Source organism: Tribolium madens, unplaced genomic scaffold (assembly GCF_015345945.1).
Source record: "Tribolium madens isolate multiple individuals breed KSU strain unplaced genomic scaffold, Tmad_KSU_1.1 Scaffold_19;HRSCAF=116;Tcas5.2_LG9, whole genome shotgun sequence".
Lineage (NCBI taxonomy): Eukaryota > Metazoa > Arthropoda > Insecta > Coleoptera > Tenebrionidae > Tribolium > Tribolium madens.
Window position 1 is genome coordinate 9,981,358 of NW_025400983.1, and position 14,020 is coordinate 9,995,377.

Here is a 14,020-nt window from a genome sequence, read left to right on the forward strand (position 1 = left end):
ATAGGCATTTTATATGTTTTTAACTTTTTTAATCCTATAGAATAAAAATAAACAAACATTTTAGTTTATCAAGTCAACGCGAGATTAAAATATCAGTTAATTTAATGTTATTTTTTTGTATTTATTTTTTGTGATTTTAATGCTTAAAAAAAGTTCAAGCTATCGCTGAAATTATTTTATAGGTATCATCTCTTTTTTCTTTCACATTTTTTTTTGGAAATTATGTTTTTTCATATTTACATGGTGAATCAGAAGCACAAAATTCACATTTTTGTTATGGGTCATTTTTCAAAAAAAATTTCAAACAGGTCGATTTTATTTTTATAATTGCTACATTTAACCAATATTGTAACATTTATGACGTCATTGGATTTTGAGTAACGACATCAATATTATTTTTTTAAATGGCAACAATTTTGTTAACTATTTTTGGTAATTCAATTTTTTTTTTAAAGAAAATATTACCAAAAACAGTAAACAAAAATGTTGGCTGCTAATAAAAAAATATTGATAACGCCGTTACTTAAAAATCATTGACGTTATAAATACATAAAAGTATAATGAAAATGTATTATTGACAAAAATAAAATCGACCTACAGAAAAAAATGTCCAATAAAATTATGAATTTTGTACGCTAGTTTTGGTTTCTACTATATTTGATGGCAAGTTAATAAAATAATACATGGGTATTATTTTTTATTATTTTGTGTTTTTTAAACAGTTATTTTTTGCATAATTATTAATTTTGCAATAATATTACACATTTTTTTAGAAATGTTAAGAATTTTTTTACAGAAGCACTTCCATTATCATAGTTTTAGCTTTAATTATGGTAATTTAAAGTAGGTACATTGCATTTTTATGACGATTTTATGATTTATTTTGAACTAATTTTAATCTGACCTAATCATAAATGCCAATTTACATAAATAATTTAGAAATGAGTTATAGTTATTTAACAGTCTGCAATTTTGAAACTGTTATTTATTTATATTTATTCCCAGTAGATTTTTAATAGATAATAACTCTAATATTGGCTTAAATTTAAATGAATATGAGTATTATGAATATAAATTGATGTATCAGAACAGAAAATTAATAAAAAAAATATTGTGTGTCAAGCGAAATACAATGAAAATGTATCCACAATGTGTCTTTTTTTGCCGCTCGTAAATCGCACCGACTTACTCCGGTTTATTTACCGTAGGAACGTGACATTTTTTAGTTGCGGTTTATCCTCCGGATCTCGGCTTTACAGTGTTTGTTATCAAATCGGCCATTGCAGTCTCTTATCGCTCATGTGTTGAGTAGAGTCAGGAGGCGCTACCCTGTATGCGCTTTTTTCATGGAGCTTTCGGTCACATTTGCGTCTGAAAGCATGTCAAGTGTCAATTTGGCGAGTTTTCCGGTTGCGTTTCCGGTGGGCTGTTGGTGAATTGGGGCGTGCGTCTTGGTGGCGGCTCCGCAACTCCTTCGGCCGCCCCTGTACGCGGGGAGGGGAGCGGAGTTCGGCGCAAGACTGTCTTTGCCGGTCAATACTCCACTAGCCGTTTACAGACTGGATTTCTGTACACGGTCTCCGACGACGAGGCAGTCGCGCGCGTGTGTGTGCTCTATCTCTGACACATGTGTACTTGTGGCAGACATTTACCATAATCTCACGATTTTGCTAAACTTTTCGACTGTATACCGAGTGATCAGGGGACGATCGGCGCTGATATGTGGTTGTTACGCTTACAACGTCACATGGAAGACCTGTAGACGCGACATGAAGAAGAAATCTTTGTTGCTTTCTTTTTGGATATTTTCGTTTACAGTCGGTAAGTCGAAAAGACGAGACCGGGGTTTGGGTGGAAAGAAAGGGGTCCTGAGTGGAGCCATGAGGCGCGCCGGCTTATTACACTATAAACAAACGCAAGGGCGGTTGCGTTTGCCGCACGAAAAGTATAAATTATTTATGAAGAAGAGGGCATATGTCAGCTCGGTTTATTGCCCAATCGAATGTTTTATGCCTTCCACATCCAGTGTCAATTTAATTATGTTAAGCGACTTTCAATCAATTGAGACATTCTTTGATGCTGTAATCACTAATCCTACAAGGAAATAATTAACGTGCTTCGCACCTGCGAGACCTTTAAAAGTGGAAAAATCGTTTCGTGCGGTCAAAGCACCAGTTCATTGCTCAGAGCTTTTGGATAATTTCTCCAGAGCTTTCAAGTTTTTGCCCACTGTGCTTGACTGACACTTCCTAATGTATGTAGACAAGCAAAGCACGATTTAATTGTATCTCGTATCAATACGGAGCTTTTTGGGTTGCTGTTGAGTTTTGAAAGGTCGCTTTTGGCACCCCTTCAATTGCAAGAATTTTGATGAAAAAAAATTGGAAAAGTCATTCTTGATTCCCCTAACTGAATGCCTGCACTATGAATCATCGTTCATGATGTATGAGCAAGTGAATGGGGCAATGAGTTCTTCGGGTGCATTTATGATCATTATCTGTGCAGATGTTACAAAAGCTAGAGCTTTTGCACTATTGTTAATTGAGAATTCCTGTCTAATTTTAAAAATGTAATGAATTAAACGTTGAAAGAAACACGTAGTAACTCATTTAGGTGAGGAAATTTGTTTGAGAAAAGTGTGAAAAGATCAAAGAGCTTTGAGGGAATGAGGGAGCATTTGTTGTTTCCTTGTCTTTTCACGAGCTTGTTGACCATTTAAAATTAGAAAGACACTGTTTTCAGGTAGCCTAATCAAAATTTTATTATCATATCTTCTTCTTTTGTTTGCATTGATTCTTGTAAACATATTAATAAAGATATTTGTTTATTTATAAATTATTCATGAATGAATTTTATCACGAATTTTTATTAGGAATGCGTGAAACATATCGGAAAGGGGCTTTGTCGTGTGTGAATAATTTATACGCAGAGCTTTTGCGTTGAGATATTTATTTGTGAATAAATACAATATAAAAACATAAAAGTTGCATAACTATAACTTGAGCTTGATTCATAAGTCGAATCGTCGACATGCTTGCTCAGTTATTTATATTGTATTCACATTTCTTGCGGTAGGTAAGTTACGTATCACATGACATACAAAAATAAACTCGTGTGTTAAAGAATCTCTAAGATGCTTTTCTTTGATGAGAGCAATTTTCTTGCTCTTGTACCTAGTGATGCACAAACAAGATTTTGTTGTTTCATGAAAAGCCAGTGTCGAGCAAAAGTTTTACTGCTTATGTATGCACAATAAAATAAAAAGTCGGTGTTAAACCACAACACTATAAAAGTCACAGCAACTACTGAAAATGCAAATCATTTATGTTAACAAGTGATTTATATTTAATGTACGATTACAATCGCAAATTTACCTAAATCAATAAACAGAGATTAAATTATCATTCGGTTTAAGTGTATTACCATTAAATTGTATCGGGCAGTGTGGTTATTTATGAGCAAAGTTGCTAAAATGTGGCTCAATTAAGGCCAAGGCATAAATTTGAGTTTAACTGATCAAGAGATTACATGAAAGCTTAATGGACGAGTTTTTGGTATTAGCCTTCACCTTATGACAAATATTTTCCGTCACAAATCACAGGATTTTATTTAATAACAAGAAAAACTTTAATTATTGGTCTAGGAAAGTTTTTTGATATTTGTCATTTTATCAGATTGACTGCAGTAAGGATTATGAACGAAATGTGTTTTGGAAGTGATAAATTTTATAATTTAAATTTTAGCTTTGTTGGTTTTCAATTTTGAGTATTTTGTTACAATTTCCTTTTTCGTACGATTTTCCCTTTGAAGTGTTCTATAAAATGTTTACAGAGAAGATAATAAGGTTTCATTTTTTATTAGCTCATCATACTAAAAAAACAAAAAATAATCAACTCAGTTCATTTGGGAATTCGGTTATAAAGGAGGAAAGAAAATCCGTGAAAGACAACTGTAACGAGCTTTCTGTGGTAAATTGTGTATTCCTAATACTATATTTTTAAATCTCTTTTGAATTAGTAGTAATCTTGGGTCACGAAATAAATACGATTACTAATAGTACCTAATGTAAGCGACTGAAGATTTATCTCTCCTGACAACAGTATTTAAAAAATTAAAAATTAGTGTTACACAAATAGAGATAACAGAAACCAGGAAACAAGCAATAAAATATGTTAAAGAATTTTGAAAAGGAGTGCTTCAGTTGTAGATCAAAAAATGTGTTATTACGCTGATTGGATGCGGTGGTATCGATTTTATTGCATGTGATTACATGCATCGTTTGTGAAGATAACATTTAATTGATTTGATAATAATAAGCCGCTTTCGCATTCGGAGCAAGAATAGATAAAATGCAAATATTTATGTCTGGCGTTTCTTTTTTGCATATTTACGCCCTGTTTCGAGGGTGAAATTACTTAATGCAACTTTTATCCAGAAGTGGATACTAAAAACACCGTTAAAAAACAAACGTCGCCGTATATTTCCAGCCTGAGGCCGTCTGCTCCAGATAACGAAGAAATAAGACAAGATAAAACAAGTCGGAATAATTAATTCTAACCGAGCTAATGGACCTATAAACTTGCTCAAAAGATTTTTCAACAATTTACAGGAAATGATAATTATTTCGATAAGAATTCTGTGAAACGTCAATGGATTACTAATGCTAATAGCCACAAATGAGAGTCAAGTGGGTTCCCTCCAAACTTGGGGGTGTGCGAACAAAACGCAACGATTGCTGTGTCTCCTTTGTTGCATTTTTTACAAAGGAAAGATAACCAATTCAGGCACGTAACGCTGCGGTTGGCTTCGTCATTTTCTCGAAATTTTCCATTTTAATAAAAAAATGGCCGCGTCGTCCGCATGAATAAATTTTGTCATGTAAATTACATTCCGGGCTTTGTTCCAAAGCCAGAAATTGATTCGTCGTGACGTCATTCGTCAAAATAAGGGACGACCTCCGATTCGGGGATTCCCTGGCTCTATAAAACATGCGTGTCGTACATAATAAAACTGGTACGTAAAAATACGCATAATCCCTAGAGACTTGCGACGCGTAAGCATAAAAGAGCCTTTATTCACATCTGCGTTCCCACTCAACTGACTCAATCCTTAACATTGTAAACAGTGTTTGAGGAATGTACTTTTTTCTACAAAGATTTTATGAAAACGAATTGGAAAGAAGTGTTTACAGGTGAAATTTGTTTCTGCAGGCATCAGTGAAGGGTTTATGGGGCGAATATGGAAATAGACTAGACGGTTTGAGGAAATACAAAACAAGGACAAGACAAATGGATTTTTTGGTTTTATCGTGGCGCAGAAACTATTAACTGGATTTCTTTTTTGTTTTCTCAGATCTGTTACCACAAAGACACGTTTTTTGGGGAGGAAATGACAATTCATATAGGAGTAACTCAATATAGAGGACAGAATGAAGGAAAATGTCTATTTGTATTTCTAGGGAGAAAATGTATGTGACGTTTGGACGACACCAGATAAGTAAACAAGGACAAAATTGCAAATACAAAATATGAGAGCGACATAAAAAAATTACAGAATAGTTAATGTATTTGCTTGTCCACCAAAATACTTTTTTAATGCTGTTTCCATACTGGACAAAGACACATTGTGCAATTTTCGTTAATCAAATAAAAACATAAAATAACAGGTATAGAATGCTGTATGTATCGACTAAAAATGAAAATTTTTTTTTAACTTTTTTATTTTTAAATTGCTTATAACAAAATTTTTGGCAAAACGTTTTTTTTTTGTGCTTTAAATAGCCGCTAAGGAAGAATGATGTATAACACGATGGGGTACATCTGTTTTTACTAATGATTCTACTTTTAATTAAACTGGAAACTTGGTACAAAGAATAATTAATGACTTCTTGTTAGAAATTACATATGATATTTTTAGACCTGACACAAAATAGGTGGGCGTATTTCAGTGATTAATGTATCCATTTTTGAAATTGTTTTTTTACAGGTTATTGAATTAATTTCTAATTAGCCGTTCTTAAACTGATCTAATTTGTTATTAAATAAACCGGCTTTTAAAGGGAAGCTTATTGATTCTAAAAAGCTGTTTCATTTAGTGAAAATGGAGCTTCTAATTACGTTGAAAAGGGAATTCTCAAATAAGTCAAATAACATTTTGTCCAATAAAAGGTTTGGAATGTTGTTGTAATAAAATACGCTATAAAATTGTATCGTGATATGTCTGATGTCTCAACTACCAGACCAAAAGTAATAGTTCATTGTTTCTCGAAACCAGAGATTCGAAGTAAATTCGATTTTATTGAAAGCGCAATTGAAAGAAACGTGAACATTTTGGTGGCGTTGCTCTAAAATGTTCTAAAATTGTCTTTAGAAGTGGAGCAACTTAGGTACCTAACATTGTTTTATTTATGTATAAATATTGAAGGCGTAAACACTTGTTAGAAGTGATATCCATTTATAAAAAATATAAAAATAATTGAGTCGATTTCATAGCTGATATGGTTGGGCATTCATCTCGGCGCCCACGTAAAAATACCGAAAAAATATTTCTCGACGTTGTTGAACTTGTGAACACATTTATCTCCCCTTGGGTGTAGCTAGAAGAGCTGTATTTTTTCGATATTTCTTATTTGGGAGCAATAAAAATCTCCTCGCTGCTGTCAAAATTGTTTTTACGTTTAATTTTGTTTATTGATGGTAGAGTAGAATAATTTTTTCTGAAAGCATGATTAGAGTCACTTTGCGGCTTTTGAAAAGTCTTGACAATTCCGGTTGTTCTTTTCGGTTTAATCGCCTCGCCCTTGCTTCCGGAGCACGTATAATTGCAATTTTTGTTGAGGCGAATAGAAGGATCGTAACGACGAGGCCATTTTCCTGGGTGAAACTGTCATTTCTCATTCATAATGTACAAAGAAAATGAAATTCCCGAAGAATTTTCAGCGTTGGTCGATAAAAGGGTGGTTCGTCGTCTTTATCCTTCCTAATTGTGTGGTGATATTGTCCTGTCAAAGAATGCGGAATTTTCGCCTAATCATTAATCGAATTTGACACGAAAACATCGACCTGGCGATTTTCCAGCGCGATTTGGGTCATTCGGAAAATGAATCTTTGGTCATGCAATGAGTATTTCGGTCGGGAAAGCGCTACAGATCGAGAAACGGTGATAAGCACGCAGGGAATGGATTAGGTGGAGTGTTTTATCGAAGACCATTAGGTACCTGTGTAGGGTCTTTGTGTAAACTCTTACTAACTGTACTTCATGTATAATTTGGACATTTTCATTACAATTACGGTAACAAGCACTCATAATCTCAAATTCAGCACGGGGAATGTTTCATTAACAAAACCAACTAATTGCGCGACATGGGGATGTCCCTTTATTGTTGTTCATTTACATTAGAATGATGTACGAGAGCCGGTAGATCAATGTGTGATCAGAGCTACTGGACAGTTAACCAAAAATTGAAGAATTTTAATGCATTTAGGGTTGATTGGAACATTTTTTGAATATTAAAACAATTATTAGAGGTCTTCAAGCTTGTCTTTATTATTCAGTGGAGAATTACAGTTAGCGTGGTTTAGTAAAGGTTGTTGTACGGTAATACGAGCTTTAGGTTTATTTTACAGGATTTATCCTTGTTCTGCTTTAATGTTCGATATGAGTAATTTACGTGGTAAAGGCTTAAAACTTTCAAGCTACGTGGAGGAAGGATTTGCTTCTAATTGAAACGTGAGTGGTATTCATTTTCAAAGATTTTCGTTTTGCTAATTAATCCAAAGAAATGTTCAGCACGAGTGGGGAATAAATCGATTTTTACTTGTTGAATAATCTGTTTAATTTAATAAATAAATAAGAAATTAGCTCAACTTTTTTATTAATTGAATAGAAATCCAATAAATTTTATTTAAATGAATATCAGAACAAAGGATTGTACTTTGAAAATTAAGATTTTTAATCATAATATAAATATTGAATTTTAGGTATTGGACGAATATTTAATTTATTATAAGTTGGTCTTTAATTGTTTTTGAACAAATATCAAATTGTTAAATCAAATTGGAAACCCGCAGATAATTTTTAAGATTGAAATTTGGAATTTGGAGTTTTCAAATCTGAATAAATAATTCTTAACTAAGTGAAATGAATCTATTTATTTACCAAATCTTTTAGTGGCATGTTTTTATTTATTCAAAATGTTGAAATTTTTAGTTGTCATGTTCAATAGAGTTGTAGTAATCTACGCATAAAAATGCTCAATGATTTAGATATGGTTAGATATAAAATTTATGTAGGTTTCGATTAGAATCTGACAGTGATGAATGTTTCAATTATATCCTGTACCAGTAGTCAGCTTTAGACACATTTAAATAAACAAAAGCTAATAAATACAAACAATAAAGAACTACATAAAATACAAATTAAATTTAATCGAGCAGATAATGTGAAAATATCTACTTTTAAATGTACTTCCGTTTATTTTATAAAAAATTCATTTTTAATTGATCTTTTCAGTATGTTATGCTTCAGTGAAAAGTTATGTGAAGTTATAGAAGATTTATAAGCTTTATGTACATTTTCTGCATTTCTGGGTGGTTTACAATTTAAAAAGATGTTTTCCAACTGAACCTCGAATATTCCACATTTAAAAAAGTGTGTCTTGATTAAAGTCTTTGTAAATTGTTAAGTAGCAAATGATAATACATTATGCATAATAGGATTAAACGAAGTTCAGGCTTTAAATTATATATTAATATACATGTTTTGCAAAAATTGTTTAATTTGATTAAAAATGTTGTGTACAAGCTATGTTAATTAAAGGCAAAGCGCTTTTAGCCCTCTGTTTCCTCTTGACATTAACGCAACATTTAGTAACGGAGGTTACCATTTTTAGCGAAAATGTGTTAAAACTCATGTAACCCCAATATAGCGCTTCTATTTTTGTTTGTCATTCCGGCCACGACTCTTTGGCGGCGTCTCCACGCTAGTTATTTATGTTTTCGGGGTAGTTATGAATTTGGGTTTTTTACGCAGTTGGGGATATATGTGGCAAGACAACTAAACCCCAATTTTGAGACGCGTGTGTTCGCATGCCATCATTTTACGAGCACTTCTGGTAATGTGTAAATTTGCTTTTGATGGGGTTCCGGCGACCCTGCGGAGTCACTTTAATATGCATGTTAATCTTTATAATCTCGAGTATTTCGCGTTTTGAATATTTATCAGGGGGGTCTCGCACTGCACGAAAGGGAGGAAAAAATTCACAGGTACGAAAGGGGCGATCTTGCATATTCATCAACACTTGTAAGTTAATTTTCGAGGTTTGTGCTATCTGTTGGTATTTTATTAAGTAATGAGTGGAGATAACAGGGGAAAAGTTAATTATTTAGTAGAGTAGTATTTCATGGTGAAAAGTTCCGAGAATACAATGCGTTTGGCAAGGTTTCAAATGATTTTGTTCGGAAAATTGCACAGTAATTTGTCGGCAAAGTAGGGTTATTTTGGAGTACTCATCGTTTTCGGGGGATGAGTTTTTGAGAGAAAGTTTTAAGTAACTAGAAACATACAATTACCAATCACGAAACGAGTTTCCTTAATAATTTACCATTTTTTGTAAAAGACTTCTAAGTAGTCTCTAATATAAAATAATTAAAACTAAAATTGTGCGTTTTGAAGGAATTTCTATACTTACCCAACACCAATTTTCTCACGTAGATACAGGATGTTACTAAAATCCACTTACAGAAAAACTGACATCTGGAGGTGTAAAAAAATAGAAGGGATTATACAGGGTGCGCCAGAGAAAAATGGCATGTGTGGTAAGATACCAGGTACATGAAAAAAATGTAAAAAAAAATTCTATCTATAAAAATTTAGAAGTTATGAGAGTTTGTATCTCTGTTTAATGTTATTTATGGCTTTTATTGGCAAAATTTTTGTACCTTCAGTATCATTACATAGACATAAAAAAGTCGAATGTCAAAAAATAAATGTCAAATTTTTTTGACAGATAGAATTTTTTTAAATATTTTTTTCATATCTTATCTTACTTACTTGAAATTTTTCTCTGGGGGGCGCGTTCTGGCGCACCTGTATATTTTCTACACCACTGATCGTTAAAAAAAAATACGATGAGACTGTGTAATGTATTTAGTAATTGCTGATGGTTTTCTTATGGGAGAAAATAAAATTTTTAACATGAAGTGTCTAAAACAGTCAGTGATAATTTAGTAATATACTTGTCAGGAGCAATAAAACCAAACTAGGTGAACTTATGTGTAACAACATCGCTAAACTTCAAAGTTTAAAGTAGAAGAAAACATAAAACAAATAAATAGAACATTGTGTTTCTGTCTTGTTTTTCATAATTTAAATCAATGTTTGCAAAGGCACAATTAGTCGACAAGAAGAATGAAATTAAACAAAGTTAAACAAATAAATAAACATCCCACTTTCAGTTACAATGAAAAGTCAACACTTAAATTCATTTCACTAAATCGTAAGCTGTGGGACCTGGAATGAGACAATTTGGCAACTTTGAAAAAATGAAAACTTAAACGTACCCAACCAACACTCTCATATATTTATTTCCAAAGCTCCACATGTTTACATTGCTTAAAATTTCCAGGTGAAATACCTCGAGTGCATGTTAGTTTACTGCTTTCGTAATAATTAAACTAGCTTAAATACGACCACGTAACTCGTAATTTCGTCGGTTTGTCACACTGTGTAACTTTATCGAACGCTATTTGTCCTATTCCATTCTCTTTGCGGCCCCATTTCCCGCCATTAATTAACAAAATGAAGCTAGCTTTAAGCTAGCCAAATAGCACAACGTTTTGATGTACTCGTAACGTTTTTTACTACGCTAGTGACGAGACTCGGCTTTGCACTTCCGAAGCTTTCAAGCTCGGATTCCATATGCCCGGTATGCACCAATCGGGCGCCACATTTCTTAAATTATATACTATATTCGGCGTGTTCAAAGAGTCCGTGTGTGGGAAAGATGTAAGTGACTCGGGCCACTAACGCTGATATCAATTAGGACAGGTTATTAAGTTACAATGGGGTGAGTTTTCCGATAGCGGAGTTCGATTTGGGAGGAGGCTAGGATTATTTCCATATCTACTTCCGAAAAACACCCTCGACAGGTTAGGAGAGATAACGGCGTCTGTCGACGTCGATTATTTTCTCTCAATTTGCAACGTCGGGTTCACGTCGATAAGTAAATCAGACTGGGAAATGCGGAAAATAGGATTCATGCGAGATCGATGGATAAGTCGACAGAACACTAGCATTTTTTACATTAGGTCATGTGAGATAGGCACGTGACCTGAAAGGGTGATGCGGGAGTGCCAAGCATTTTAAATCTCGGTGAAAGGTCCAGATTATTTATTTTTGCCGCAAAAGTTTACAAAAAATAGAAATTTTTGTTTCTCTTCACTCAAAATAATTGTGTTATATCTGTGCTAGACCTTGGCAGTGATGCTTTTTGTACAAAGTGGTAAAAACTTTAAAAGTCAAGTTTGTTTTTCAAATAATTAACAAAAAGTGTAAGACTAGAATCAAATTTTAGATTGGCATACTAATTTTCCGTATTTTAACGCATTGCAAAAACTAATTAACATATCGTTAAAAGTTTTCAAATTTGTCTGTCTTTGAATCATAATCTTTTGTTTTTTTAGCGTGTATATTGTTTTTCCTTTTTACTTTTTTTACAATTAGAATTAACCAAGGATATTTGAAGAAAAACTTTTAGACTACTTAATATTGTCTACCAAAATCTAACACCTTAGAACTTTGAAAGCATATTGAGGAGTAGGAGTGTAATTTAGGTTACAATAACATATACAGGGTGTTTTGTAAATAATAGACCAAAAATATGACAAGTAACATAAGATACCAGGAAAATTCTATCTGGAAAAGTTTTTTGACATTTATTTTTTGACATTTGACATTTTTTATGTCTATCGTTAGTGATGATCTTGTATAGGTAGATACGTTTTTTCATAATTATTCAGTAAAGATACAAAAACTTTGTCATTAAAAGCTACAAATAACGTTAAACATAGTTACAATTTAGGAAACAGCTTCTTTGTTTCCTCTTCTAACAGTTTGTAGCAAAAGAACACGTAAAATTATTTTACAAAAAATCAAAATGTGACGTACAGTAAATGCCACTTTGACGTTGGTATGTCAGAATTTATTGTTTTTCATGTTACGCTACGTTAGTATCTAATATAAACTTTAATTCCTATAATTTTTTGTTTGTTTTTCCGCTATTATTTTGCATAATTATTACCTAATATTTTTAAATACAACCATTTTCTATGTAATTTAATAATGAAACATTTATAATTGACGTTGAAAGTCAAAATTGGCAGAGATAATCACTGTTATAATTATGCATTAGTAAAACAGAAGTTATTTACATAAATTTGAAGTTCGTTGAATTATCGCAGTTTCCAAACAATATAGAGTTGCTTTTCAAATGAAGTGCTTATTATTAATTGCACTAAATCCCCAATTTATCAGAGTTTGATTTATTATCGAAATTTTTATTTGATCATGGAACGTAATTTTTTCCACTCTAAAACATCAATCAAAATTTGAGAAAAAAAGGTTTTAGTTACAGCAAAGCGTGTGAATTGCAACAAAATTAATTATTTTCGTATTAGGCGTCATAAGTGTCTGGAATAAATAATGAATTGCATTGAAAATGTAGAATAAGCAGCTCTAGAACTGGTTATTAATGAGTACAAAACGGTACTGTCAATCTATCCAATTAATTAATTAACTAAGTATTAACTACACTAGTTTATTTGTATTCTCAACCCTCTCAGTATGTAAGACATGTGCTTTTTTCATACATCTTTCTCATTTTTTGTTTTCACATCACGAACCATATGGAGATGGAAGACGCCTTCGACAACCGGACCACATCCATCTTCGTATCGATTCCCTCAAAAATTCAAATTCATGGGTGCGTCTCTTTTTTGTCGAGCCACTGCATAAGAGTTAATCGGCCAATTTGTAATTGTTTTATTGGAAATGGCTGGTTCATGCAGCGACGTCTCCGATACAATAAAATTTCCATTTTTATTAAACACAATATGCATGAGTAGCGACACGTTTTCCATAATAATTGCCAGGGCTAAGACCACGTGACTCGGGGGTGCAAATATTTGACAAGGGGGCAAACTTTGTAATGATTTATTGTCGTATTCAAATTTTACAGGCGCTCGATTCTTTGAGAGGAGATAAGAAAAAAGGGTAATTATTTACGGTCCATTAGGGTGAAGTTTTGAAGTAAAATTGTAAAAAATTGGAGGAAATTGGGCTAAAGCTTCTTGGTTAGTTGTATTGATTAATTGCTTTTAAGCCTCTAAACCGACCGAATGTGTTTCAAATTTATAGTAGGAGCGTATTAGCATCCCCTAATGAAATAATCTCGCTAGAAACTATTAATGGTATAAATTCAATTTTGGTCCCTTGTAAGGGATGACGCAAGCATTTTTACACCCTCTGAATTGGTGGTGATGAGTCACTTCTTTACCCTTATGTCTTGTCAAAATTCTAATCAAATGATTTATAACCAAACAAGTAAATATTTCAAGATAAAAAGGTAATGACACATTACCATAAATCTTTAACGACTCGAGTCAGCCTTAGCCTATGCAAGTATTTACTCGCATTTATATTCAAATATGTTAATCTGCGTTTCAAATGCATTAATTAGGTGCTTACATCAGTACCGTTTAAATTTAATGTTGGTCTTGATGGACAAGAGATTCTCTTGTGTCTCTGAACCTGTAAATACGATTTAAATTCGGCCAATATTAGACAAAAGTAGGAATCGATTTGAAAAGCCGGAATGGCTTGATTGCGATCGGAAATGAACGTATTGTCACTTCGTTTTGGTAATGGAAACATAATTGTTATTTGATTCAGTACGTGCATTGTAGCACATAACGATTTTTCCATCAAAAGGTCGCTCACTCGTGTTACTCTTTGTCAGTGTAAA

General features: G+C 32.8%; 1 protein-coding gene across 1 annotated transcript in view; it reads left to right on the forward strand.

The window, feature by feature from the left end:
- The first annotated feature begins 1,556 nt into the window (after positions 1-1,556).
- Positions 1,557-14,020, forward strand: part of LOC123012084 (transmembrane protein 132E) — a 52,853-nt gene continuing 40,389 nt past the window's right edge. Inside the window, exon 1 of the mRNA XM_044409872.1 lies at positions 1,557-1,821. Coding sequence (XP_044265807.1) covers positions 1,770-1,821 — 52 coding nt within the window. The 5' untranslated portion in view covers positions 1,557-1,769. The remainder of the gene's footprint in view (positions 1,822-14,020) is intronic.